At 38.3% G+C, this 27,605-nt stretch overlaps 1 protein-coding gene across 1 annotated transcript in view; it reads left to right on the top strand.

Annotated features, from left to right (window-relative positions):
• Positions 1–989: 989 nt before the first annotated feature.
• The window catches only part of MGAT4B (alpha-1,3-mannosyl-glycoprotein 4-beta-N-acetylglucosaminyltransferase B), a 120,855-nt gene continuing 94,239 nt past the window's right edge, over positions 990–27,605 (top strand). Inside the window, exon 1 of the mRNA XM_032209915.1 lies at positions 990–3,854. Within this exon, the coding sequence (XP_032065806.1) occupies positions 3,758–3,854 (97 nt within the window). The 5' untranslated portion in view covers positions 990–3,757. The remainder of the gene's footprint in view (positions 3,855–27,605) is intronic.

The raw sequence follows: 27,605 nt of genomic DNA, 5'->3' as shown, positions 1-27,605 counted from the left end.
CTAATAAAACATGTAGTCTGTTACACTGTGTGGTTCGAAAAAGAGGTACAAGCAGTTGAACTCTGATTTCACTAAAATAAATCTTACATTTGATTCATAGCCATCACTGGAATTCTTTAACATAACAGAGTTGGAAGAGACCTTGGAGATCTTCTAATCCAACCCCCCTGCTCAGGCAGGAAACCTTATACCATTTCAGACAAATGGTTGTACAATCTGTTCTTAAAAACTTCCAGTGTTGGAGCATTCACAACTTCTGGAGGCTGATTAATAGTTCTTACTGTCAGGAAATTTCTCTTTAGTTCTAGGTTGCTTCTTGCCTTGATTAGTTTCCATTCATTGCTTCTTGTCCTACCTTCAGGTGCTTTGGAGAATAGGTTGTTAATAATATCTTATTTAATTTTCCTACAGTATATCTGCTTATCACATTACATGTGTCTTAGAAATATATTCTTAAGTTTCCTGTCAGTTTCTTCTCCACCGAGAAAAGTATGTATATATACCAGCTCTTACTTAAAAGGTCCATGGTATTTAATATAAATATTTAGGTTTAGTCAAATGTTGTGACCACACCATAAATGGTAACTAAACATTCCAGTGAAAAGCTACCACTTGTAAATATACTTTTAATTACGTGGGAGTCTCATCTTAAGAAACCAGCCAGTTCATACAAATTCAGATGAATTAATTGTTACATTGGTAACATACCTGCTCAGCTGATGACATACTTTCACTAGCTCCAGCACAAGTCTGAAAGCTCAGAAGACTAAATCTCTGGTCCCTGTGACTGATTCAGATTAGATCCTGCATTGTTGCTTATCTCTGTATCAGAGTCAATAACTGGTATGGGGAACAATTGGTTTTTTAAAAAAATCTATAATTATTTAGCAGAAAAAGAATGACAAGGAAGAAGTGAACTTTCATAGAATCATACTATTAAAAAGTTAAAGAAGATATTTAGTCCACTGAATCCAGCCTTCTGCTCTGTGTAGGAATCAAAATAAAAGTACCCTCGTAGATAGCTTCTATCTAGCTTCTGCTTGAACACTTAAATGAGGGGCATTTCCCCTTCTCTCTGGATAATTGGTTCAATTGTTCATATTGTTTGGACTTTTTCTGTAGCAATCCCAAAAAATCTACCTTTCAATCATTTAAGACTGAGTTCAGCCCTTTGGGTAAGAGAAGAAATCTTGACCTTCTGTGTCTCATCTTTTCAGGTTTTATATTACTCAAGTACCTGACTAGTACTTCCTTCAGCCTTTCTTTCTCATGGCTAAAAATATCTAAGTTTTAAAAACTTTTTTCATCTGACTTAGTTTCCACTTCCCTCATCATCCTTGCCCCTTTCCATACCTACTCCACTTTGACTGAAACTTTCTTACAATGTAGTATCTAGAACTGGACAGAATTCTCAAAGTGGAGTTTAATAATGCGAAATAAATTTAAACACTTGCTTCCTGTGGTTTGAAAACTTAATTTCTGTTAACAGCGCATCAACTTTTTTGTAGTAATATTTTGTAGCTATCCTTCTGACTCATATTCTATTTATAATGTTCTATTTATAATATTCCAAGATCTTTTTCACAAGTGCTATGCCAAGTCAGACCTATCCCATTCTGTACCTACTGTACGCTTTTGATTTCTATTAAGAACATTTCATTTGTCTCTGCACTGGTTCATTGTTACTTTCATCCAATTTTTTCTAATCTCAAGATCATATAATTTTATCTTTTTCGCTCTCACCAGTTTTGTGTCATCTGCAAATTTAATAAGCTAGTCCTCTTCTTTTAATTTAAATCATTAGTAACGATTCAGAATTCCAGGCTAAACTTTATGGCATTTCTCTTCATACCTCTCTTCATTTGATGAGGAAGTAGTGATGAACACTAAATGTGATTTTTTTGAGTCACCTTGTCTTCTTTTATCCATTTCATTGTCATGCCATCCAACCTGATAATACTTAATGAGCTGGCTAATCAAAATTCATCAGGTACTTTGTCAAATACTTTGTTGAAATCAAGGTATTTTTTTCTGTACAACATTCCCACATTTTATATTGAAAATTATCCAATAAAAGTGAAATAAAAGTCTGACGAGATCCACTTTGGATAAATTCAAGCTGACATCTGATCGCTGTCCTAAAATCTGCTCAGATATTTCTTGTTGCCTGGACTTTGTTGCCATTTATAGATCAGCCACCTTATAATGGACGCCCACTCCCACTTCTTTGTTGTTTATGTCTAATATTCTTTCCCAGCCTCTTCACAAATTGTGAAAGAACTTCAAAAGCATACTTTACACAAACCTTTGTTCAAGCAAAGCACCATCTGAAGCATTGTGCAGTCCTAGTGTGTATTTTTCTTTGCCTTTTAACCTCCTGTGCTTGTTCTTTTTGTTTTCAGATTGATTCTTTTGTGACATGGCCACACTGGGCACTTCTGCTGTCTTTCACAATGTGCCTTCTCACATTGCTATTATATGCTATTTCCTTTTTCAAGAATTCCTACCCAAACTTGAGCATATCCCCCATACTTTCTCCTGTTGTGGGATCCTTGCTTACTAAACTCTATCTTTTGCAGTTTCCTTAGTTTTATTTTCCAAATACTGTAAAATCACACCCCACCCCCCAATTTCAAGATTCAGTCTTATGTTCTTCCCTAAACTGATCCCATTCATAAACTTGAAACATAAATATCTAAACTAGCTTCCCTGACCTGTTGGCCTCCCATTAGCATTTCAGATCTTATGATTCCATAGCCAGCATGGGAAAAGCCAACTGAAATGTTTCAACTCAGCACTGTGAATAGGCTCCCAGCCTGCGATCTGTGCTGAGAAACGGCTTAGGCATTAGTTTGATTCTATTTCTGAGATCTGGAATAGGAAACCGCGAACTTATCCTCGGAAAGCCGTGGCTTTTCAGACCGTTCAAAAAGTTAGGCAAGTCATTTTTTGTGGCCGCGTCCTTCCGTTCATTCACCAGTTTAAGTCAGCGCCTGCCGTTGCGAAAACCAAGTGATTTCTATCTGTACGCGTGAACCAGGATCGCGTCGTTGTGTCAAACGTCGCTCACGGTCCCCGCCGGCACCTTCAGCGTTTGGCGAGGCAAGAGTTCATTCTGTCCATCCTAAGAAGCCGCACCACCACCCCATCCCAACTCCCAGGCGCCGCTTTGCTTGGGTATGGGATTTGTAGTCCAGCGCTGCTCCGTCCGCGCGCAGTCGCCTTCCTCAAGTCCGTCGCCAACACACCGGGCTCGCTATATGCTACCTCACCCCACACAACCGAAGTAGCCGGTGCAGCCGCGACGGCTTGCACGTGTCTGCCGCTGTGAGCAGCGCTCGGGCTGCCTGAGGAAAAGCGCGCGCGCGGCTCCTTTAACAGGGTGGTACCACCTCCGCCCCTTCCCTTCCCTTCCCTTCCTTTTCTTGGCGACGGCGGCGGCGGTACAGCAGCCCACTGTCTGCTCCAGGCCGGGCAAAGTCAAAGGACTGAGAGGGGAGCCTTTGCTGCCCGCTAAAGCCGGCGGCCCGGTGGGGCGCGGCCAGTGCATGAGGGCAGCGGGCGGAGGCGCAGAAGAAGGAGGAGGAGGAGGAGGAGGCGGGGGCGGCGGTGAGTCCCTCCCGCTCGCCCGCCTGGGCACTGGCAGCCCCTGCCGCCGCCTCCGCTCCTCACCGGGGCCCGGGAGACTGAGGCCGCCGCGAAGAGCCCGGGACATGCGGCCTCTCCAGCCACAGCCATCGCCGAGGAGACGGAGGACATGAGGCTCCGCAATGGCACCTTCCTCACGCTGCTGCTCGGCTGCCTTTGCGCGCTCTTCTCGCTTTCGTGGTACGGGGCCTTCGGCGGGCACAAAGGTAAGGAAGGGGCTCGCGAGGGAAGGAGGGAGGAGCGCTCCCGCCTTGCGCACTGCGCCTGGCCCGGGTAAGGGCAGAGAACCCCGGCCCATCCGGAGAGGGACCTAGAAGAACATCCCAGCCTAAGGGAGCCAGAAACCTGCTGCCTCGCTCCCCTCCTTCTCCCGTTGCTTGAGGGAGACACCCTTAACCGGAACTTGAATGTGATCTCGGAATATCCCCCATCCCGAGTTGAAGCCCCCGAGCTTGGAGCGCACCGTCTCCTGTCCTGCTTCTCCTTCTTTGTTTTTTTGTTTTTTTTCAAAGGGCTGTTCTGTCCGCATCCGTCCCTTTTCGGGTTTTTCTTCCCAGCACCCAAATGATCAGGAGATACTTTTCCCCCCTCTCCTCTTTTCATCTGAGATGAGAGCCCCTGTGTGTTTTCGTGGGGCGTGCAAGTGATCAATGACCTTCGTCCCCTCCCCGTTTAGGAGCTTTCCTCGTTCATTTGCAAGCTATGGTAGAAAATATAGAGACATTTACACTTATCTTTAACTGGAACAGGTAGTTGGCTGCCTCCTTTTTCTTCCACACCCTCCGCATTTCTGCTATGGGCAGTATCCATTTTTGTATTAATATTTCCCTAGGAAAGCATCTACAAATCTTATTCAGTTATACAGGATGCTTTTGATTTTTAACCCAGGTTTGGTCAAGGAAAACATGTGATTCTTCCTTTATGTTCCTGGTGTCCTTAAACTTTGAAGCATTGGAGGTGAGCATAAACAAAGCATGACCCTCACATTGGACCCTATGCTGTAGTTTACAGGACTGGAACATTTTATCTGGTTCCCTTGATTCTATTTTTCCTCTTTGTTTTTATTAGTGTGGTTCTGCATTGAACTGGAATATGTTTGTTTTAAAGATCTATCCTTGTTTATATTATTTTAAACATTTCGCGAGAAATGTGTTCATCAGTTGTAGCAATAAAAAGAAAAGGGAAATTAGTGGCAATGACCCAAGGAGGTAGCCAGGTATAGGATGGGATCATGTCTGAGGCATATTAATAAGGTTTAAAGTCTATATTGGAAGTTGTTTTGGAACAACTAGTTTTGGAAGTTGTAAGTGTATTAAATGATAATTTAGGAATTTTATTCTAAGATTTATGTACAGGAAAACTGACACTTCCGTTGACTAAGTTAGGAAAGTATAAAAATGGGTTCTCTGATTATTACTTGTTTGTTATTAGGTACTTTGCACTTTTTAAACTGAAATAAAGGAACATGAAGGACAGTGAGTGCCCCTGTTCCATGTAATGGTCTTGTATTATATATATTTAGCATTGGTATCTACTGCCAGCACAGCTATGTTAGACACCCATGCTACTGTGCCAGTGTAAACTCACCATCAATTCTTTGGATGGACATTACAATATTGTCAAAACAACAACAACAAACAACCCCACATCATTAACTATATTAACTCTCAAGACTTTTAAAAACAAATATCAGTTAATTATCAAAATATATCAACAGTTGATTTGCATCAGCATCTTGATTTTATTGTATCCCCCAGTTCTGAAAATGAATTAATGGACTTTGTAATATTGCGTTTTTGGGTGACTATTAACACGGCCTGTGACAGTAAGTTTTACAATGGAACTGCAGTGCTTTTATTTCAGGAGAATCATCTAAACATTAAATGATAAATAACAACCTAGAGGACATTCTATCTAGAGAAACAAATCCAAGCTTTTTGTCAGAATTATGAAATGGTAATTTTTCAGTAATGGTAATAATTTCAAAATTAAAATGGCACACATGCAGTATATTTTCTATCAGTTTTCCTATCAACATTATCGATATTTACATGAATGTCAATATTGTTAATATTCTGTATGAAATATTAAGCTGATTATAAAGATTTATTGTCTTACTGAATTTGGCAAGTGCCTATGCATGTTACGTCACAGACACTAAGTTAAATAGCTACATGTATCTTCATCTGTTATGATAAGAGAGTTGGAAAAGCCTGTACAGAGTTGAAGGACAGATTTGCCTTTAGGAAGCAATGTTTTTCAAAGTATCAGGACTGGTATAAATTCTATCAACTCAAGAAAAAAAGAGAGGATTTCTCCCCCCCCCCCCTTTCACTTCCTTCATATACAGTAATTGTTGCTGTGAAGTGTAAAAGGGAAAAATATGAATCTAATTCCCAAATCAATATCGTAAAACATAAATTTATATTAAAGCAATGCATCACACAGGTACATACAGGTAGTCCTCGGCTTACGACCATAGTTGGGACCAGAATTTCCATTGATAAGCAAGGCAGTTGTTAAGTGAGTCATATCCAATTTGACAAGCTTGTTTGTCATGGTTGTGAAGCAAATCACTGTAGTTATTAAGTAAGTCACACAGTCCTTAAGTGAATCTGGCTTACCCCATTGATATGGCTTCGTCAGACATTGGCTGGGAAGCTCACAAATGAGGATCAGGTGACACCCCCCTCCCCAAAGTTGCTGCAATCATGGTAAATACATGCTGGTTGCCAAATGCTTGCATTTTGATCACTTGACCATGGTGATTCTGCAAGGTTGTAAGTGTGAGGACCAGTTGTAAGTCACTTTTTTTCAGTACCATTGTAACTTTGAACAGTGGCTAAATGAATGGTTGTAAATTGAGGACTACCTTGTACTAGAGCTGTAGAGTTCTTTGCCTTTGAAGGCAGAAAGGTGTTTCATGCATCTATCTGAATTCCTTATATCACCTGCCTCTGTTTCTGCGACTTCGTGGCTATTTTTCAGAGCTGATTCCAGGAAAATGTGTGTTGGATTAAACCAAATTCAAACAAATGCTATGTATGAACCTCCTTACATTGAGAAATACTTTTTACCTTTCAATCTGAAGTGATATACGCACTCTTTTACCTGTGTAAAGCTGACTCTGCTTCTTATATTTCACCTTACCTCTAGCAGTATTATGCTATAATTTTCTTTATTCTCCTTTATGTGAAGATAAAGGGTTCTGGGGATGATTTTCATCTTAAAATGTCCCAGTTTAACTTGTTATACCTGCTGCCCCTCAGTAGCATTAATATACAAAAGCAGGTATCTGTGATAATAATCTGTTCTTCATTGCTACACTGGCAATGTTTATACTAGGTACAGGACTGTTGTATAAGCAAAATTTCTCTATCACTTTAAGGTCCAAACGTCCAATCATGCTTTAGGAACATGTTCCCTCTGCCATTTGTATCTATCTTCAGTCATTATTTCATCCATTAGATTTTTCACTAAAAACTATCCTACCATAGCTTCAATGTTTGTAAAATATATAACATCAGATTTGTGGTCTGGTGAGAGCAAAGAGCAAAGCTGAAAGAACAAAAAACAATTACTTCGTAACAAAAAAAAATCAACAACAGTTTCACCTGCAAATCAGGACCACAGAATTTTCCATGGATTCATTACAGATACAACAGGAGTGGGGTGGGAGAGCAGACTTTAGTATAGCATCACTTTGCACAAATATAGGAAAGGTGCAGAATGGCTTAAATAGTAGACAGTGATGTGGTTTCATGGTTTTGGCATGCTTTAAATATGTTGTTGCATCCATCCCGTGATTTCCTCTAGCTTTGCCTTTTTATTGAGCATTATGCTGTTACTGTGCTACTAGAAAACAAGCCTTTCTTTTTAATGAATGTTAATATGGTTGTTCTGAAAGTTAGGTCTGGAGGCTGTTGCTAAACCTAGCCTCGGTCAAACTACTTAAGGAGTAGTAGTCCTTCTTGTCAATGGGTTTCATTCTGGCAAGGCTAATGGATATTGTGCTTTGCCTACTGCTTAGCTTCTTTATTAACTTAGTGCTTCTACTTTGGCTGCTAGTTTCTACATTTTAGAAGTCATTAGGGCCATATCATCCATCTGTCTGGAGGCTATTTTACTCCCCCCTACCCATTTAAACAATGTGTTTTTGTAGCTCTGCATAATGGGTTTGGGCTGGGGATGCCCTTCCTTGCTTCCCTTGCATTACTCATCAACTAAAAGGTTCTTTCAGCTGTGGTATAAATCCCATTAAAACCTCCTCCCTACAGAGCTTTAAATAAACAGATTTGGAGAATGATACCAGTAGAGAAAGTTCTGACTATTGCTATCTAGACCTTCTTGAAAACATTATATGTGCCCTTCTTTGTTCCCCTGTTATTTTAAACACTGGAAAAAACGGACTTCTGCTCCTATTTGTAATGGTTGTAAAAGACAATGGCACGTAATTTTCTATTTAAGTAAGAAATGCTGCTTGTGATACTCATAGGAATGGCAGTGAAGTGAAAACAGTCTTCTTACACTTTATTCTTGCTGTTTTATTGGTAATCATTTCATGTTGTAAGATGGTGAATTCTAGTATTTTCTCCTTTTGTTATCTAGAGTTATTTCAGTTTTTTTATTTAAGTCTAAGAAAAATATGCACGTTATTTTCAAATAACAGGAGACTATCGGTATATATTTAGGTAAATGTTGAATGGTTTATTTAGTTATTTGTTTGCTGTAGTCTTAACTCACCTTTTGTCTAGAAGCTAAAGATGTCTTACAGTACTTTTGCCCTCTAAATGTTCTTGTAACAAAAAGGGTTGGGGAATGTAAAGTAGTTAGGCTGAAAGCTAGTGACTGGCCTACAAGTTACCCAGCTAATTTTATGACAGAGGGGTTTCCCACATTATAGCCTTAAGCTGATTGGTCCCTGGGTTATTATACGCCATATGGGAAAAAACCCCTCAGCTTAAAAAACTCCTTTCCAGATTTTCTTTATTTTGGCCATAGAATGATGTGTCCTTTGGATTGTGTTTGTGACAGCTCCTGATTGGTGGATTCCCTTGCTTTCTTTTCTTTTTTTTACTCTTTAGCTGGTTAAAAAACAGAAAGAAAGCAAATACAATACTTTGGGATGGAAGAGTGACTTCAACCAGAAGAAGAAGGTGGTAGAAGTGTTGAGATTTTTTTAAAGGACAGATCCCAAGTTTTACTGCTTTATGGGTAAAATTGCCAAAAGCTTTTTACCTCTAGTGAACCTGTTTTTTTTTAATGACTGTGGAAGGCGGAGAGACCAGTGCCTGGAGAGATGGGGTATTCCTGAACAGTAGCTACTTGGAGTGAAGCAATTTGCCTACAATGAAATGAAACAGAGACGCTAGAGAGAAATGCTTGAACTGGCACAGACTGGAAAACCCAGGGAGCAGGAAATTCAGGTAGAGGTTGTCTTCCTTGGTAGCATATAAAGGATTACATTGTGTACCTTTACCTCAGGAAATGGTTAGTGGCAATGGTAGAATGGCCACTGATGTGATGGCAAGATGACCCTGAGGATGACATGAGTGGGAATTTGAATTTGAGTTCTGCTGATCACTGCATATTAAATAGTTCAAAACAAACAGCATCTAAGTTGCATCTAAGAAAAAATTATTGAGCATGTCTAGGCATATGGGAATGACAAGCTAAAATTAGCTGAGACTACTTCCCTCTATTTTGCAATATTTAGGAGTAGGATGCAGCACATTTGCTTTTATAAGACTCTTGACATAAGGTATAAAAGCTGAAAGAGATAATGCATTTTATTCCTTTATGACCTTTATATTTTAATATTTGTATATCCCCTAGTTAACATCTTTGCAACTTGGAATGAAGTGTTAGAGTTTGCAGATTATGTGTTGACAGACTTTGGCTGACAATACTTTTATCAGGAAGGGTTTTTTTTTAAAAAAAAAAATCCAGTAATTGAAGCACCATGGAAATGAGAGCTGCTGGAATAATCAATACCTCTAGCTTGTAACTAAAGCTTAGAGTGGAGTCCCAAGTCAGTGGTATGGGTGAGGCTGTGGAGTTCTTGTTGCTTGAATTACAGATTGTAGAGACATAGTTAGAACTGGGGAGTAAATACTATAGACTAGAGGCAGTCCCTCAGAAAATAAATGGCTTGATATTTATTGGCAAGACACAGGTTAACCAGCATGGAACAAGATAGAAAATAGGTAACTTTGAACATTACTATTGTTAAAGGAGTTATAATTCAGTTTTTGCGTACACCAACAAGCCTGGTGTTTATTCTGCTGCTTGTGCAGTTAGAGAATGTTGTGGGAGTTTCCAGAGAAGACTTAATTTTTCATTATTTGGGCAGTTGGCAGGAAAGTATTTGGAGCAGGTGACAGGAAGCATAATTGCCCTGTTTCTTCTGTTGGTCTATGAAAGAGGTCTTTACTATAATAGTATCCGTGATACTGCAGATTTTCTTTTCTGATGCAGTTCGTTATGAAATTCAGGCCTGGTCTATTAGCTGGTTTTGATTCAGAGTGTTGCTGAAAACATTGCATAAACCTGTAAAGTTTTATGTGGTTTTATGTAAAGCTATGGACTGTGAACCTGGAGCATAAGAAAAAGGGGATTGTAAGAGGCTGAAGAAATGTGAGAAAGGCAACAAAAATAAGGTCTACTAGTCCCAACTGAAGGACAAGCTAAATAATCTTCTCATTTCACTTTCGGAACAATAGCAAACTTTTATACAAATATGGCTTATGTTCTGATTTTGTTATTTTGGCTCTACATTGAACACTTAGCTCCCCCTCCCTTCAGAAGCATAACTATTTAAAGAGTTAAAATATTTACATAAGGGGTTTCTTCTAGCTCAAACTATCTTCATCATTTCTTTCTATCACTGTTCAGTGTCCTAGGACAGTCTTTTTGAATGCCTTGTCAGATGTGATAGATGACAACGCCCATCAGGCAAGCATAATCAGATTGTAAGAGGCTGTCTATTATGTCAAATTATATTGGCATTTTAAAAAAATGTATTTATCATATTTATATGGCCTGTCATTTCAAAGAAAACAACTCTGGGAAGCATACAATAATCAATAAAAGCAACAAATATGTGAAAACCATCATTATAAACATATAAAAATCATTATTAAAAATAAGAAACTCTAGAAATTTAAAATGCTATATATAAACCTCATAGTGAAAGATTAAACACCACGGAGCTATCTAAGAACTTCTCCAGCTCCCTGGGGACCCAGGCCTGGTGACACAACAAGGTCTTGAGAGACTTCTGAAATAATGACAAGGATGGAGATGACCTGATTTCAGGGATGGATGAGGGACAGTGTTCCATAGGATGCACACTATGATGGAAAAGGTCCATCTCTTGGGGCCCACCAAACTGCAATAGTTTTTTATAAGTACTCCCATGGACCTATTTCAGATGACCTAGGTATGGATGGCTCAAAGAGCCTTTTGCAGGGGCATGTGAAGGGATTTTCCCAGCATCTGTTGGATAAATGTGCTCGGATTTATTCTCAGTTGGACACTGACTTGTTTGCAGGTCTTGTGAATACTCTTCTTAGGGAAGAGTCTTGCCCCGTTATCTGAGAATAGTTTGACCAGCTTGATATGAGGAAGTGGACAGGATTCTTAAGGCTGTGAGAGCCACTTGCTGTTTAAGATTCATACCCCATTGTTGATAAACACAGCCTGGTTGGGAGCGGGGAAGCATATGAATGCATTCTAGCAATGGTTAATGCTTCCTTGACGGAGGGGGTTGTTCCTTTGTCTGTTAAGGAGGCTTTCTTTTGCCCCCCCCTCTACAAGAAGCCATCTAGACCCCACTATACCAGATAATTTCCATCCAGTATCTAATCTCCATTTTGAGGAAAGGTGATTGTGAAGGTGGTAGCACAGCAGCTTCAGAGAATGTGGAATGAAACAGATTGTTTGAATTCCTTTCATTTGGGCTTCAGGTCATGATATGAGACAGAAATGGCATTGATTGCACTTTTGAAAGATCTCTGCCAAGGGCGGGGTGAAAGTAGTGCATCTATCCTTGCCTTACTTGACCTCTCTGTAGCTTTTGATATCATATACCCATGATGGCGAACCTAAGGCCTCTATGCCGTCATGCGAGTGGTCGCCTAGCTGAGCTCCACTGCATATGTGTGTGCCTCCCACCAGCCAGCTGATTTTCAAGCCATTGAGAATATAACTAAATACATCCAACAGGAACAGGAAGTTCCTCACAGGAGCAGATAGAGGTAAATCCTAGAGAGGCAGGAAATGCGTCACTGAACAATGGAGATGAATGCTAGAGAGGAATAAAGCAGCATACAAGGCTGACATAACACCTGTAACAGTGTAGGCATGCAGAAGGGGCGGGGGGGGCGGGGAATGCGAGGCCTGCGAGGCCCAAAATGGAGCACAGGTGGTTGCATGCATAGCGGAGTGGGAGGTACGTATTGTATTATGGGTGTGGGCACATGTGCATGCTTTTGGCACAGGAGGACAAAAAGGTTCACCGTCACTGCCATATACCATGGTATCCATTAGGATTGCTTCAGGATTGAGATAGGCAGCACCGTGTTGTGCAGGTTCACATCCTTTCTCCAGGGCCAATTCTAGTCAGTGATGGTTGGGGAGGAGAGATCCTGACATCGACCCCTGCTGTGTGGGATACTATAGGGCTTGGTACTCTCCCCTTTCCTATTCAACATCTACATGAGACTGTTCATCCATCATCACCACAGGGTGAAGTATTATCAATATGCTGATGATACTCAATTATATATCCTTGATCCTAGCAAATTAAGCAATGCTGCAAAAGTCTTATGGTGCCTCTAGGTTGTTTGGCTCTGGTTGAGGAACAAGAGATTTCAGTTGAATTCTGGAAAGACTGAGTGACTTTGGATTTTTGGGCCTTCTGTTATAGGATTATACCATTTTTTATGTTGGTTGGGGCGACACTACTGTATGTGCAATTTGGGGGTCTTCCTAAACTCATGACTCCTGGTCAAAGAGCAGGTAGCAATTATGGTTAAGAGGACCTTTGCATGGGTTTGAGTTGTGTGCCAGTTGTGCCCATTCTTAGATCATGGGGTACACTCACTGTAACTATGCCCTTAAATCACTTTGTATTTGGATTTCTGTAACGTGTTCTAAATGAGGCTGCCCTTGAAGAGGATCTGGAAGCTTCAGCTGGTGCAAAATACAGCAGTGTGGCGAGTTATATATGCCCATAGAGCAGTACACATTACATGTCTTCTCCACAAGCAGTATTATTTGCTGGTTTGATTCAAGGAGCCCAGTTGGCACAGGGGTTAGAATGCAGTATTGCAGGTTAACTCTCTCTCTCCCCCCCCCCCCGCCGGCCTAGAATTCCATCCTGATGGGGCTCAAGGTTGAGTTAGCCTTCCATCCTTCTGAGGTTGGTAAAATGAGGGCCCAGATTGTTGAGGAAAGTATGTTGGCTCTGTAAACCACTTAAAGAGTGCTGTAAAGCATTATGGAACAATATATATATGTCTAAGTGCTATTGCTATTTGACCTTTAAAACCCTTCATGGCAGGGGGATGGGTTATATGAAGGACCACCTCTCCCCAGTTATATCTGTCTGCCTCATTAGGTCTGGCAGAGAAAGCAAGCTAAGGGTCCCATCTATCAGGTTGTTACATTTGATAGGTTCCAGGAAGTGGTTCTTCTCTGTCGTAGCACCTGCCTTCTGGAATCTTCTACATCCTCCCCTCCTCCCCCAGGAGAGATTAATTCAATTCTTCTCAATGTTCTGCATGTCCTTGAAGACTGGCTGTGTTATCAGGCCTGGGGCTCCCCAGGCAGATTTTGTGTTGGCTCTCTTACTGTGGTTGGTATCATCCGTCTCTTTTTAATAGTTATTTTTAATTGTGATTGTTTTATGTATTTATTGCTTAATTATGTGCTGTATGCTGTCCTGAGTCATTTTCATGTGTAATGGGCTATACAGATATGGCAAATAAATAAATAAATTTGCCCATTGTGAAGCACCCAGAGGGGGGGGGGGAATGTGATGAAATATTTAAAAGAAAGTTAGCCAGATTCCAATTTTAGTTTAGCAGCACAGAGTTACAATTATTTTTAATACCTAAAAATTGCCAGAGCTATGATGACTTACAGGAGAAAAATTATGAGTCACTGACATTTTTTGTGCATCAGGTGTCAAAATGAAGCAGCATGGTGGTGCCCACGGTTGAAACTTGTTCATTAGGAACTGGACTGAAGCCATTTAATGGGCTATCAGGCACCCCTGACTTTAGCTAGGCAGCTGCCTGCATTGACAGGTCTGAATGATGATCTAGAAATCAGAAAATACTGCAGTGGTCAACTAACAATTAAACCCTTGAAGCACACAATTCTATGGTAGCAACCTTTTCGCACAAAAGAGTAACTCCCTGCCATGGCTTCTGAAAGATACCCAGCAAATCATTTATCAGAATTAGTACCAGTTCAAACACATTGTGTTCTCTCTGCTTATTTACAACTTTATTACTGCTGCTAACTGGTAAAGATTTGTTATGAATGTCAGTCAGCTGTGTTTGTTTTTACATATACAATTTATTACACAGAATAAACGTACCCATTTATCCAATATGGTAAAAGAAAAATTGGGTAGAATTATGCCTCACTTAATATACGATAAGTAACTGATCCTTTCTGGAATCATGGAACATTCTGTTTTTGGGAAGATATATTGGATATATTGCCAAATTACTATTATAGTATGGCAGAAAATGAAACAATTGGGAAGGGACAGGGTACCCCTAAACAAAAAGGCAAAGGAAACTGTCCAAAACCTGAATGGCAAAGAGAACTTGACTAAAAGTCCCAAAGGACAATCATGTTCCTTTGAATGAATTACTTGCATTTGCTTAACCCCTCCAACTCTATTGCTTTGGCTCAACACTCATAGCATCCAAGATCCACTTCCCCATGTTATTCATTTCTTTGTTTTCGATCATGATCATTCCTTCCTGTTTTTTTCTTTCAGCTCCAGGAACAGCATCTGCTTTCTCTCCTCAGTTAGGTAGTTCTACAAGCTTTCCTAATGTCTCCCTGTGGTCCGTATGTTCTTCACTACTTGTGCCCTAATTCTTGCATTTTCCTACCAAGTTGCAATATGTGTTCCTTTTATCAGGACAAACCCATATTCCCTCCTCACCAAGCAAAGGTAACTGGATTTACACGGACACTTTAAAGTGGGACACTGATCTAGGAATTATTTCCTAGGAATACCTGATATTATCCAGAGGCATTTTGTATAATTATGAAAGCAGATTATGATTAGATGTTTTCATATTCTGGTGCGTTGAAAAGCTGTCCTTCTTTAAGGTACTATGAAGATTTAAAAAAAGGTGTTTGTTGGTACATTGGTGTGTTACATAATTCCTAATAAATTGTAGAAACAGACATTTTGTGTTTTCTTAATTTGGTCATTTCTAAAGAACTAACATGAAAACAAAATCTCCTGCAAAATGAGTTTGACTGATGAAGTTATTTTCTCCTCATTTCTCACCTTGTATCTTAAATACGGAGTAAGTTAATAACTGGGACCTATTTATTTTCACATTCCATTTCAGTACTTTTATCTAAGAGGCTTTTCTGTTGCTCATGGTTTTTTGTGTTTCTAGAATCACAGATTAAGTGACAGAGGTACTATTTCCCCTTCTGCAGTTAGATTTACTGGTAGTGCTTGCTTAATTGCACTTAACTTTTTCAATCAATGTCATTTTTGTAATGAGATTTTCTGTAACCCATCATCACTGTCGGGAATACCTGCTAAATGAATTAAATCTCTTACTATCCTAACACTGCATTAATAATCCCCCCCCCAATTCATTGTCTCCTCTGTCTCTAGACTGAACCAGAATAATAACCATATGACAATTATGATATGAAAAGAAACAAAGTTGACCTCTCTAATATTCTATTATTTAATATGAATGTGTCATTTTACTAACCTGAAGACTCAGTTTTCTGTAGCAGAAATAGGTATTGATCAGTTTTTGAATGATAAGCTAATATAGAGATGTATATATTCATAACTTTAAAGTTGTGGTATAGATTCCCCGAATGCCTTCTTACATGTGATATTAGTCTGGGTGAAAGATAATTGCTTGATCACAGATTCATAAGTTGAATAGAGTCATTGTATTCAACTCCTTACTGAGTTCAGGAATTCACATTATAGCAGCCCAGACAGCTGCTTAGCTCCACTTATATATATTCAGTAAAAAGAAACCCACCACCTTTCTGGGTAATTGGTTTCCATAGTTGAATCGTTCCTTCTGTTAGGAAGTATTTTCTAACATTAACTGAGAATCTGCTTCCTGTAACTTAAATCCAATATTCCATATCCTGCACACAAAAGCAAGAGAAAATAGATCTTCTTTTCCATATGAGATCCTCTCAGGTTCTTGAAGAGTGCTAATATATCCTTCTTTAGCCATCTTTTCTTAAGGCTAAACATAATGCCTTCAATCTTTCTAAGAGTCAGTTCCCAGTTTTACGATCACTGTTATTGCTATTTTGATACCTGTTCCAATTTCTCTGAGCATTTCTTTTAATGTGGTGCCCAGGTTTGGACACAGTACTTGAAGTGGAATCTGAGCGAAGCAGAATAAAATGGAATTATCCCTTCTAGCAATTTTAAAATAATTTCTGTTGTTATAGCCTAATATTACACTTGCCTTTTCTTTTCAACTACTGGCTTGTACTGATCTGGCAGTCATCTATATTTCCAAGAACTTTTTCAAAATTACCAACTACCAACTACTGCTAGCTGACCTGGTAGCAAGTTGGAATTGGGCTTTTAAAATTTTGACAGTCGCACTTTGGAAAATGTTCCCCAGAACTGGCAGTCTTAAAAATACACATGTGGCTATATGTATGTGTAGGTACAATTATACAGATAGTCTCAACTTATGACCATTCATTTACTAACCATTCAAAGCAGTCGTGGGTTTCTGCCGGTTCGCACCAGATTGGGAGAACCGGTAGTGAAATTTACCGATCCGGTGAGAGGATGCTCGACTGGTGGACCCGGAAGTAACTTCCGGAACGCTTGCCCCAGCCCTGTCGCTCCTCACTCACCTTTGCCCATCCGGAAGCCGCTCCATCGCTTGCTCCTCCTGCCCATCCACACTATCCTAGCCCAGTTCGGTGTCAAGTCCCATACCCGGGAGTGGAGGTGGTGAATGGAGAAGCATGGAGAGGTCCAGCGGCACAATCCACCAGACAGCAGCGGCAAGCTCAGGAGTTTTCTCCTAGATTCCTCTCTGTCATGCCTCCTCCAATATCCCAAAGTTCTTTCTACAGAGTGTGATAGCTTTCTACTGGATTCCCCGCTGTCTTGCCTCCTCCATTCTCCCAAAGTCCTTTCCCAGAGTATGGTAGCTTTCTACTGGATTCCCCTCTGTTTTGCCTCCTCTGTTCTCCCAAAGTTCTTTCCCCAGCATGTGATAGCTTTGTCCTGGATTCCCCTCTGTTCTTTCCCCAGAGTATGGTAGCTTTGTCCTGGATTTCCCTCTGTCTTGCCTCCTCCGATCTCCCAAAGTTCTTTCACCAGCATGTGATAGCTTTCTACTGGATTCTTCTATGTCCTTCTTTCTCCGATCTCCCTAATTTTGGCCCTTAATCCTCCAGTTGTCTATTTTTGGGAGGTTTTTCACTCTCTCTCCCCCCCCCTTCATATGAGTCCCAAAAAGTTTTGCCACATGGTTTGGGGTTGGTGCTCATGTGACTGAGTGTGCATGAGTGATGTCAAGTTGGTCATATCTGCCCGGTCACATGACTGCCAAGCCATGCCCACAAAATAGGCCACACCCACAGAATAGGTTCTAAAAAAATTGAAACCCACCACTGTTACATCAGTTGGAAATAGAATGACAAAGTGAAAATGACCCAACTTTTAAAGTTAGTATATAGATTCAAATTAAATTAAATTAAATTTTAAACAAAATCTGACCTTTGAAAATATTACAAGTTTAATACTCTCTCTCCCCAAACTCTCCTAAATACTTGTTAAATTTCAAAATTAATGAGTACATTTTTTACTTTTGCAAACTCCTGACATTCTACAGACTACTGTAATATGTTTAGCAGACATCATTTAAAAGAGGATATTTTTCCAGAAAGAAAACCTCCTCTGTCTAAGACTGTTCTGAAAGGGCCATTTTCCATGAGCAAGAATGTATTTTTAAAATACAATCATTCAAAAGAAAAGAAATCATTTTAATTTATAGACACAAAGTATATTAAAGCAAACCAGGAACATCCTGTACAGGCAAAAATAATATCAGTGCTTGCCTATTGTCCCAATTATTAATTTCACATGGGAATGTGTCTTGGTATATTAAATGTTTGGTAATACTAGTTGTGCAAGGTATTTGGCATTTTCTACTTGAGCATTTACAAGTGGATGCAAACATGGAGTTTTCAAGTAAGTATTTCTTTAGCTTAAGTACAATCATAACAAAGAGAAATGAAATACTGGTTTGAGTTTAGTGTCTGAAAAGTAAACTATTTTTTTCCAAATAATGTTTCCAAATTGAAGGATTATTTTAGATTAATGAGAATATAGCATGAGGGACAGAAATATTTTTGTAATATTTACTTTGGTGGGAGAGTAATCTTAAATTCAGTGCTATATATATTCTGGTAAACATATAATCAAACCTGAGAGAATATACAACATAAATATTTTTATTTTATTTTGCTTCTTTATTTATAAACTAAGCATCCAGCCTAACAGTGCTGTACCCTGTGTACAACAATTGAAAAAAGCAATACAAAGCTATAGCATGAAATGTTTACAGTAGCACTGGAGAATGACAAAATAGCCTACAAAACAGTCTTTACTACCAATCTAAAGCTGTGCAAACAACTTCCAATATTATTGTTCTTTTGATGTTCAAGCAATGCAAAAACAAAAAAGGGACAAAAGCAACAAACAAACCCCGCAAAGAATCCACCCTGAAGTTTTACAATTTATTTTTCTATCATGGAGACCATTATTGTGGAAAAGAATTTACCCAATGAATTCTGATTGTAGTAGAGCTGTTAATTAAGTAGAGCAGCTAAAAGCACACCAGTTAAAAGACAATTGTCAATTCTTATAATACAGATTAAATTGACTCTTGTCTTCTCCAATACATCTCTTAGATGTATAATTGTTAGCTTTGTTTGCTTCCTGCCAAAGTATGCAACTTCAATTTTCTATTACTTTATCTAGAAACATTTCCTGAATTTAAGACAATGCTATTTGTTTTGCTGGCACCAGATCGGTTACAGGATGAACTGTGAGAGGCAGAATGGCTAAGAATATGGACTGAAGCATTCTTGCCTGACATGCTAGTTATACACTAGAAACTTACATTTCAGGAATGGATAGAGCCATAAAGGTAGAGAGTAGCCAAGCATCCCAAACATAACTTTAAGAAGATCCCTCCCTTAAAGGAACAAAGTGGCTATATCCCAGGCATGAAATCCTCTTACCTTTTCTACCGCTTCTGAACCAGGAATGTGCCCGCCCCTGCGCTAGCTTCACTCACATGAGGCGCTTCTGAGCATGCGCAGAAGCTTCTGTGCAATGCGCAGAGCATCCGTGATGACATCTGGGCTGGTGGGTGGAGCCTCCCGCTACTTCCCCTATCGATTCTCCTGAACCAGTGCGAATTGGCAGAATACTGCCTCTGCTATATCCCCATAAAAGTCTTATAAAGCAATAGCACTTAGACTTATATGCCTCTCCATAATGTTTTACAAGACACTTTGACCAGTTTACAAATGTTAGCATATTGCCTCCAACAATCTGGGTCCTCATTTTACCAACCTTGAAAGGATGGAAGTCTGAGTCTACCCTGAGCCCACCAGGATCAATCTCCAGGCTGTGGGCAAAGAGTCAGTCTGTAATACTGCATTCTATGGGCTTCTATACCAGGGCTCCTATACTTCCTTCAAAGGTTGTTTACTTATTTGTGTACAAGCACAGATAGCAGTTCTTCTTGGACCAGAAGTGATATGAAATTGTTTTTTCCTTCACAGAGAATTGGCACAGCTTTTGAAACAGCATGTGAGCCTTTCAAAGGACACTGGTGTTTTTACAATTCGAGGAGAAATGCTTCGTTTGCAAACCATCTCTATCAAAGTTTTTTCAAATAGTATTTCATCAACTTTTTGATTCCATGATTCCCCAGTCAGCCACATTCCCAACTCAGAGCCACTTTAATGAAAGATTTTTAAAATCCCATACATAAATGCAACATGAAAGCACAACAGTTGACTGATTCAAATGTATTTAAAGAGCTACACTTTGAAGGAAATTTTTAAAAAATGCATTCCACTAATGTGCACTAGATCAATAAAGTCATCAATGCTCCCACCTATATCCTGAATAACAATATTAAATGCAGGGAGAAAATAAATTAAGGTATAAGAGTATACCAGAAATAACCATGTTAAATCAGAAACTCTGCTTTGCAACAATTTAACCTAGTGCAGCTAGCAACAGTTTTAAAAAATCACAGTGAGATAAATTAGCATTAGAAGCTTGTAAGACAAAATACTTTTCTGAAATTCTGGATAAAGACAAGCGAGCTACAGGTGGTCTTGTATATTCAAATGACAATAATTGAGGCCAAAATTTTTGTTGTTAAGTGAGAAATTTTTTAAGTGAGTTTGCTTCATTTTACTACTTTTCTCATCACATTTGCTAAGTGAATCACTGCAGTTCTTAAATTAGTAACATAGGTGTTAAGTGAATCTGGTTTCCTCATTGATTTTGCTTGTCAGAAGGTCACAAAAGGGGATTGCGTGACCCCAGGACACTGCAACCGTCATAAATGTGAGTCAGTTGTCAAGCAACCAAATGTAAATCACAGGACCATGGGGATGCTGCAACAGTCATTAGTGTGAAAAATGGTCGTTACTTTTTTCAGTAGCTTTGAACCGTCATTAAAAGAACTGTTGTAAATTGAGGACTACCTGTATAGCGAATATGACAGAAAGGAAGGCTGAATGGAAAGGGGATAGTTCAGGTAAAGGCAGATCCGTTGGCATAAAAAGAGGGAAATGAAAGGAAGGAAATATTTTGACATATTTTATATACTGAATTAAATAAATGTCAGGAACAAGTCACTTATACTTTCCTGCATTAGGAAACACAACAAATATTAGTGACATTTTTTGCAAACATTAAGAAATAGGTAATAAATATGATATTGCAGTAATTACTCTATATAAATCTGTCGTGGTAAGGAATAATAGAATACTCCTTGCCTACATCCCATCTGACTGACTGACTGACTGACACACACACACACACACACACACACACACACACACACACCCCATGTGAATTACAAGGCTGGATTAGATGTCAGGAGTCTTCTTTCATAGAGGTTATCTTTGGCTAGCTGTATCTCATTCTCATTTAACAGAGTAATGTCAGTAGGGGGGGGAAGTACCGTACATAATCTGGTATCTCCAATATGTGTTGATGAAAGCTAGTTAGGGTTTGGGTTTTGTTTAAGAGGAGGAAATTAAAGAGACTTATTGGTAATTACTTAGACGGAATACTTCGGCATGAGGCATTTATCATGCAATTGCTCTTAGTTGTTCATAAACTTTAATGAAAAGTAGCTAGATTATAATAACTTCTATTTGCAGTTTACTCATGCTGTCCCACCATTTTTTTTGTTATTGAAAAATTATAAGGGAGAATAGCTATATTGATTTGATACCCTTGAGAGCAGCTTAACATACATGCTCTGGATTCATGACAGCCTATCTACCTCCAAGGGTAAATATTCATTTTCTCTCTCTCTCTCTCTCTCTCTCTCTCTCTCTCTCTCTCTTTCTCTCCCCCTCCCTCCCTCCCTCCCCCTCCCCGCCTCTCTCTCTCTCCGCGCACCCTTTACATATATACTCTGTTTCTCCAAAAATAATTCCCCCCTGAAAATATTGCAACACAGCAGCAGCCATAAGGTGATCACGCTCGCCGCCTCCTGCACCTCAAAAATAATAAGACCTCCCCAAAAATAAGCCAAGTGCTTATTTCGGGGGTCAAAAGAAAATAAGACCCTGTCTTATTTTCGGGGAAACACGGTACATATGAATGATTAGAATAATCAAATTATTTATTTTTAAAGAATACAGATGTTTTTTAAAGCAACAACAAAAACAACAACTTCTAGCAGGCCTCAGCTAAATAGAATTTAAGCACTTAACCCAGATCTAGTTCAGGCTGTTGGAAGGAAAGATATTTCTTACTCTTACAACTCCAAGGAAGAAAAGTCTGCCATATATTGCCAAGGCATATCACTATTACCTAATACACTATAAGTAATTAAGTGAATAACAGCAGACCAGAGAGCTCCATTACTAGGCCTCTTAACATTAGCAAACTTCAGCATTTTAGACAACTTTAACTGTTTCTTTACAAAAGTTGTCCCCAAGTGTAAGCTTCAGAACTTATTTGTTTTGTGGACATCATGAAAGAACCACTCTGGGAAATAAAATGTGTGCATGAATAAGTCTCTAGTTGTACTGATTCCACAAAGGGCAGTGCTAGACTGTCCATTTAGAAAAATGAGCCTCCATCAAACCATGGGAAGCTCACACCAGCATTGTCTGGCATTAGGCCTTTTTTTTCCATGCAAGAAATAATAGACTAAACACATCTGAGCCTCTGCAAAATAACTTGGAGTTTTTAAAAAAGGACCTTTGTAAACCTACAACCATATAAAAGAAAGTAAAATAGGTCTATAAGATACCGAGCAGAATATTTGTCAAGGATGTGAGCTTTACCTGTTTCACACATTTAATATTTTGTAAAAATAAATAGAAAGATAGGTAGAAAACTTCTTGATTATAAGCAACTTTGGAAAAAATATTTTTTTTAAAAAACAATTCCTCCTTCAGTAATATTTGACTCTATTAAAAATATTATATCAAAAATGCTAATTTATTAGTCATTATATATTTGCCTTTATCATACAATCTTTAACTAATTCTGTTTCCAAATCCATTTCTATTAATACATTATATAGTCTGTTTATATGCATTGGACTTTGATCCCTAACTTGTTTTAGTAAATTATCCTCGTTTTGCATAAAACCAATTTTTTGATCTTTTTTCCATCTGGCCTGTAACTGCCCATACTGAGACCATGTTTGAATTGCCTTTTGCTCTTTTAGTACATTTTTAATTGTTATACACCTCTTTCTAAGGTGAGAAGCTGTCTATATGTAATTACATCCTGTTTTTGTACTATATTTATGTTTTTTATTGTGTGTCTAGGAATTGCCCACATGGGTATCTTATCATTTAGTTTGTATTGATATTTTTTCCAGACCCGCAGTAGAGTATTCCTTAAAATATGACTTTTAAAGTTCTTATCCACCTTTTTATCATATAACAAGTAAGCATGCCAACCATATACCAAATCATGCCCTTCAATATTAAGTATTCTATCATCTGTTGAGTTAATCCAATCACTGATTACTGATAAAACTACTGCTTCATAATATAATTTTAAATTTGGTAATTTCAAACTTCCTTTCTCACGCACATCTTGCATTGTTTTTAGTTTTATTCTCAGCTTCTTCCCTGCCCATACAAATTTATTAATGCCCTTCTGCCATTCTAGCAAATTTGCATCTTTTTAAAGTATTGGTATCATTTGAAAAAGAAATAAAAAAATATTATATATTTGCCTTGACCATTTTTAATAATAAAGCTATTACTTCGCTGTGATTTCAGTGAAAATTACTTGATTACATTATTTTTTCCATGATCTCAATAACTGTTCTTTATATATGGCAGTGAATATTCTTTACTGTATATAAAGGAATAACATTCTGATTTAGGGTATTATGTAATTTACAAAATTCTGGTGTCTTGCATGTACATTCAAAAATCCTTAATTTTTATTTTTCAAATGTTCTTTTATCCATTTCTTATTTTTCTTTTTCAATGAAGCATGTGATATACAGATAAAATATACAACTTAAAAGGAATTTATGGAATTAAAAAAACCCGTAATATTTTAACATCTATTTTATCCAATGTAAATATTTGTTTTTAAGTACCATCTTGAAAAAGCAGCACTTTTATGGTAATTGATAAATGTTACAAGAGCATAACTAGATATAGCAATACAATCTAAATGATAATGATATCTGAAATCAATTAAATGTTGAGATACTATAATAAATAATCAAATCACAAACATATTTGATGTTGGTTTAAATCCATGTTGTGACTGATTTAAAATCAACATATATCCACCAACCTATACTCCAACATATACGGTTGCAGCATTTCATATATGTAGAAATTAAATTTAGCTAGAGCAATATTATAATCTAGCAATGTATCTAAAACTTGATTAAAATCTCCAGTGAAAACTATCTAAACTTCTAATAGAATAGAAAAATGCTCAAAGCACTTAAGTAAAACATCCATATGACCCTTAGAGAGGTCATAATAATTAATGAATGCAGTGTGTTTGACAGAATACTTAATCACCAATATTAAATAATACTATGCATCACTTATTTCAATACTCCATTACACATTCTAAAGATTTGTTAATCAAGTAGAAAGTGAAATTACCACTAATACATATTTGACCTACCCAACTTGTAGATATATTTTTCAAAACATGAGTTTCTCTTGAAAAAGAAAAGTTAAAAAAAACCTTGAGCTTTCAGTTTACACAATATAATAAAACCTGACTCCAGTTGGAAGGCCATTTAAAAATAAAAGCTAAAAACAAAATAATTACAAAAGTGTGCATTAGAACAAAAAAAAAAGTAATACTGCAGTCAAAGGAAAAAAGATAACTTCCTATGATCAAACCATAACTATGTGGCCTTTTTGTCCATGGACCTTAAACATATTCTATGAAACAAAACTCAGCAGCAGCATCTAATTATATTTAATCCAAGATCTTTGCTGGAAAACACAGTTCTAATGCCACATTTTCTTTTATGTCTCATCATTAATCGTAAAGCACTTACATGAAAGCAAACTTCACAATAAAAGAAGTTTAGTATCTCTTAATATCTTCCATATCTTATGTAAGAGACTTCAACATAAATATGGTATTAAGCTTTATGAAAAGTAATAAAAACAATTAATTTTTGGTTTAGTTCAGCATGATTTTAAATTTCATTCTTTGAATGAAAATAGAAAGCTCTCTCTCATCATCACGTCATACATTCCTTAAAGCATTGCAGGCAGTTTAACATAATCCCGTGGCTTTTAAAGCTGCACAAAGCATTTTAAATTACTCCTTTGAATTGAGTCTTCAAATCACAATAGCAAAACTGATTTAATCCACTGAATCAAACCAGTTATCTTTGAAACAATTTGTTGATTTTGATGTGCACACATATTTTTCTTACTGCATGTTTGAACTAAATTGATTTAACAATTTGAACCATACATTCTACTTGAATCAGCTCCACTCTTGGAATCATATGGCAAATTTGAATTAAATCAACACTTCAATTGTTTAGAAAATATTAAATGAATTAACTCTTCAAATGTAAACTGTTGGTTTTAACTTTAACCCTTTATGGGTTGGCACTCAGTTACCTACAGAACCAAATTACTTTGACTATTTTGGGAGAGGCTGTTGGTTGTCCCCCATTTTTAAAAGGGGAGTGCATGACAGAGGGGGGGGGGCTGAAAGTATGACTTTTCAGTGAGAAGGCCAGGCCTGTGGAATAACTTCCAGTTGGAACACAGAGCTTTTCCCGAGGATTGATTCTATATATTTTTTCGATATTTTTTAAAATACATTTAAGATTTTATTAATTTTACTACATTTTATTCTCTATTAAGGTCAATCAAGAGTCATTTTCTGATTGTGCTGAGATATTAATCTGATAAGTAAATAAACATGATGGAAAACTAGAATTATAAGCGACTGAGTAACACTGTACTGTAAGAAGATGACCTGAATTTCACAATCAAGATCTTAAGGCTAATTAAATACTGCTTTCACAAAACAAGGCTTTTATGTAAGCAGTATTGTGGATTCACACAAAAGATTAGTAGACATATTTAGGCATGTGGTGAATGCAACATAGGCATCAATCACAGGAAGAAATACTTCTTTATCAGATTAACTGATTTCTCACACAAATAAGTTTCCAAGTACAGTTCAAGATACTGGTGATCACCTTTAAAGCCCTTCAAAGCTTGGAATCTTGAGGCTAATTGCAGATCTTTTCTCAGTTGATTCTACCTGTCTGTTCCAGTTAAGCAGATGGACATGCTCTGGGTCCCATCATCTATGGCAGTGTTTTTCAACCTTTTTTGTGCAAAGGCACACTTTTTTTCATGAAAAAAATCACGAGGCACACCACCATTAGAAAATGTTAAAAAAAATTAACTCTGTGCCTATATTGACTATATATAAAGTAATTCTCCCACGGCACACCTTACACTATGTCACGGCACACTAGTGTGCCACGGCACAGTGGTTGAAAAACACTGATCTATGGAACGCTGGTTGGTGGGTCCTAGAAGACGTGTCTTTTTTACCATAGTGCCCGCTTATGGATCAGATGGCCCCAATCCAGCTAACATTTTGGAAGTCCTTCATGGTAGTGGATCTGGGTACTTGAGAGACCGCCTACTGCCAATTACCTCCACTCGACCAATTAGATCCCATAGATTAGGCCTCCTCCGAGTTCCATCTGCCGGTCAATGTCGACTGGCAACCACGCGGAGGAGAGCCTTCTCGGTGGCAGCTCCGACCCTATGGAACGATCTCCCCGTGGAGATTCGTACCCTCGCCACCCTCCAGACCTTCCGCACAGCCCTTAAAACCTGGCTGTCCCGTCAGGCCTGGGGTTAAAGACCGTAACCCACCCGAATTGTATGAATGTTGTGCTTTTAATGATGTACTGTCTTATGTGTTAATCTGTTTGTTCTCCCTTCCTTCCGAATTGTGAGCCGCCCTGAGTCCCCCCAGGGAAAAGGGCGGCATATAAATAAACTACTCATACTCATACTCAAGTCCTCAAAGACCTGGCTCTGAGGCCCAGAATGTGTGCAGAGACTGTTTTCATTTTAATAAAAACCATTAAAACAACCAATTTAAATTATAATAAAAGCAGTAGAAAAATTTTAAAATGGCAGGAAAGCATACAAAATGTACATTTCATTAACTATCATGAAAGAATCTAAAAAACTCCACTCTACCATGGGATCCTCAAGCTTTCTTTTAAGGTTATTTTATTCTCAGTTACGTATTTTAATGTTGATATTGGTTTGTCAGTCAGCCAGATGTTCAGACTGGATTTGGCATTTTTCTCTGCCTATTGAATTCTACTCAAGGACTGGGGAAAGGCTGGTGCAAATGGTGTTAGAGGTATTGTTGCAGGATGTAAGCTGTACTGAATAAAGCTGCCTTTTACAATTGGCTGATGGTGAATTTGTCAGTTGCAATGGTGTTCAAGTGGTGCTCCAGTTGTTTTAGGATTGCATCCAAGGTGCCTATTATTATTGGTGCCACCCAGAGTCATTTGCTGAGACGGGTGATTATACAAATTAATTAAATGAAGTTATCTGGGGCGCTCCAAAATTTGCCTCTAGTTTAAGGAGCAAATGATTCATATATGTAAACTTGTATATATTCATTGTATGCAATTAATTGAATTTTATGAAATAAAATATTCCTTCTGATTTTGTCTACATCTGATCCAATTCATTTCTTGAAGAGTAGCTCCTGGCACATCACAGAAAAGGCCAGGCATCATCATCATCAGTCTGAAAAAAATGTTATGCACTCCTCGTTAGGGCCAAGACAGTTGAAATTTCCAAGAAGGGGGCCTTAGGTGGAGCTTTTTACATTATACTTATCTTATCGCCACCACACACCAAGGGGCAGATTCAACGAAACAAGCCAC

Source organism: Thamnophis elegans, chromosome 2 (assembly GCF_009769535.1).
Source record: "Thamnophis elegans isolate rThaEle1 chromosome 2, rThaEle1.pri, whole genome shotgun sequence".
Lineage (NCBI taxonomy): Eukaryota > Metazoa > Chordata > Lepidosauria > Squamata > Colubridae > Thamnophis > Thamnophis elegans.
The sequence above is the reverse complement of the archived record's forward strand: the minus strand, read 5'-3'. Positions and strand labels throughout refer to the sequence as shown.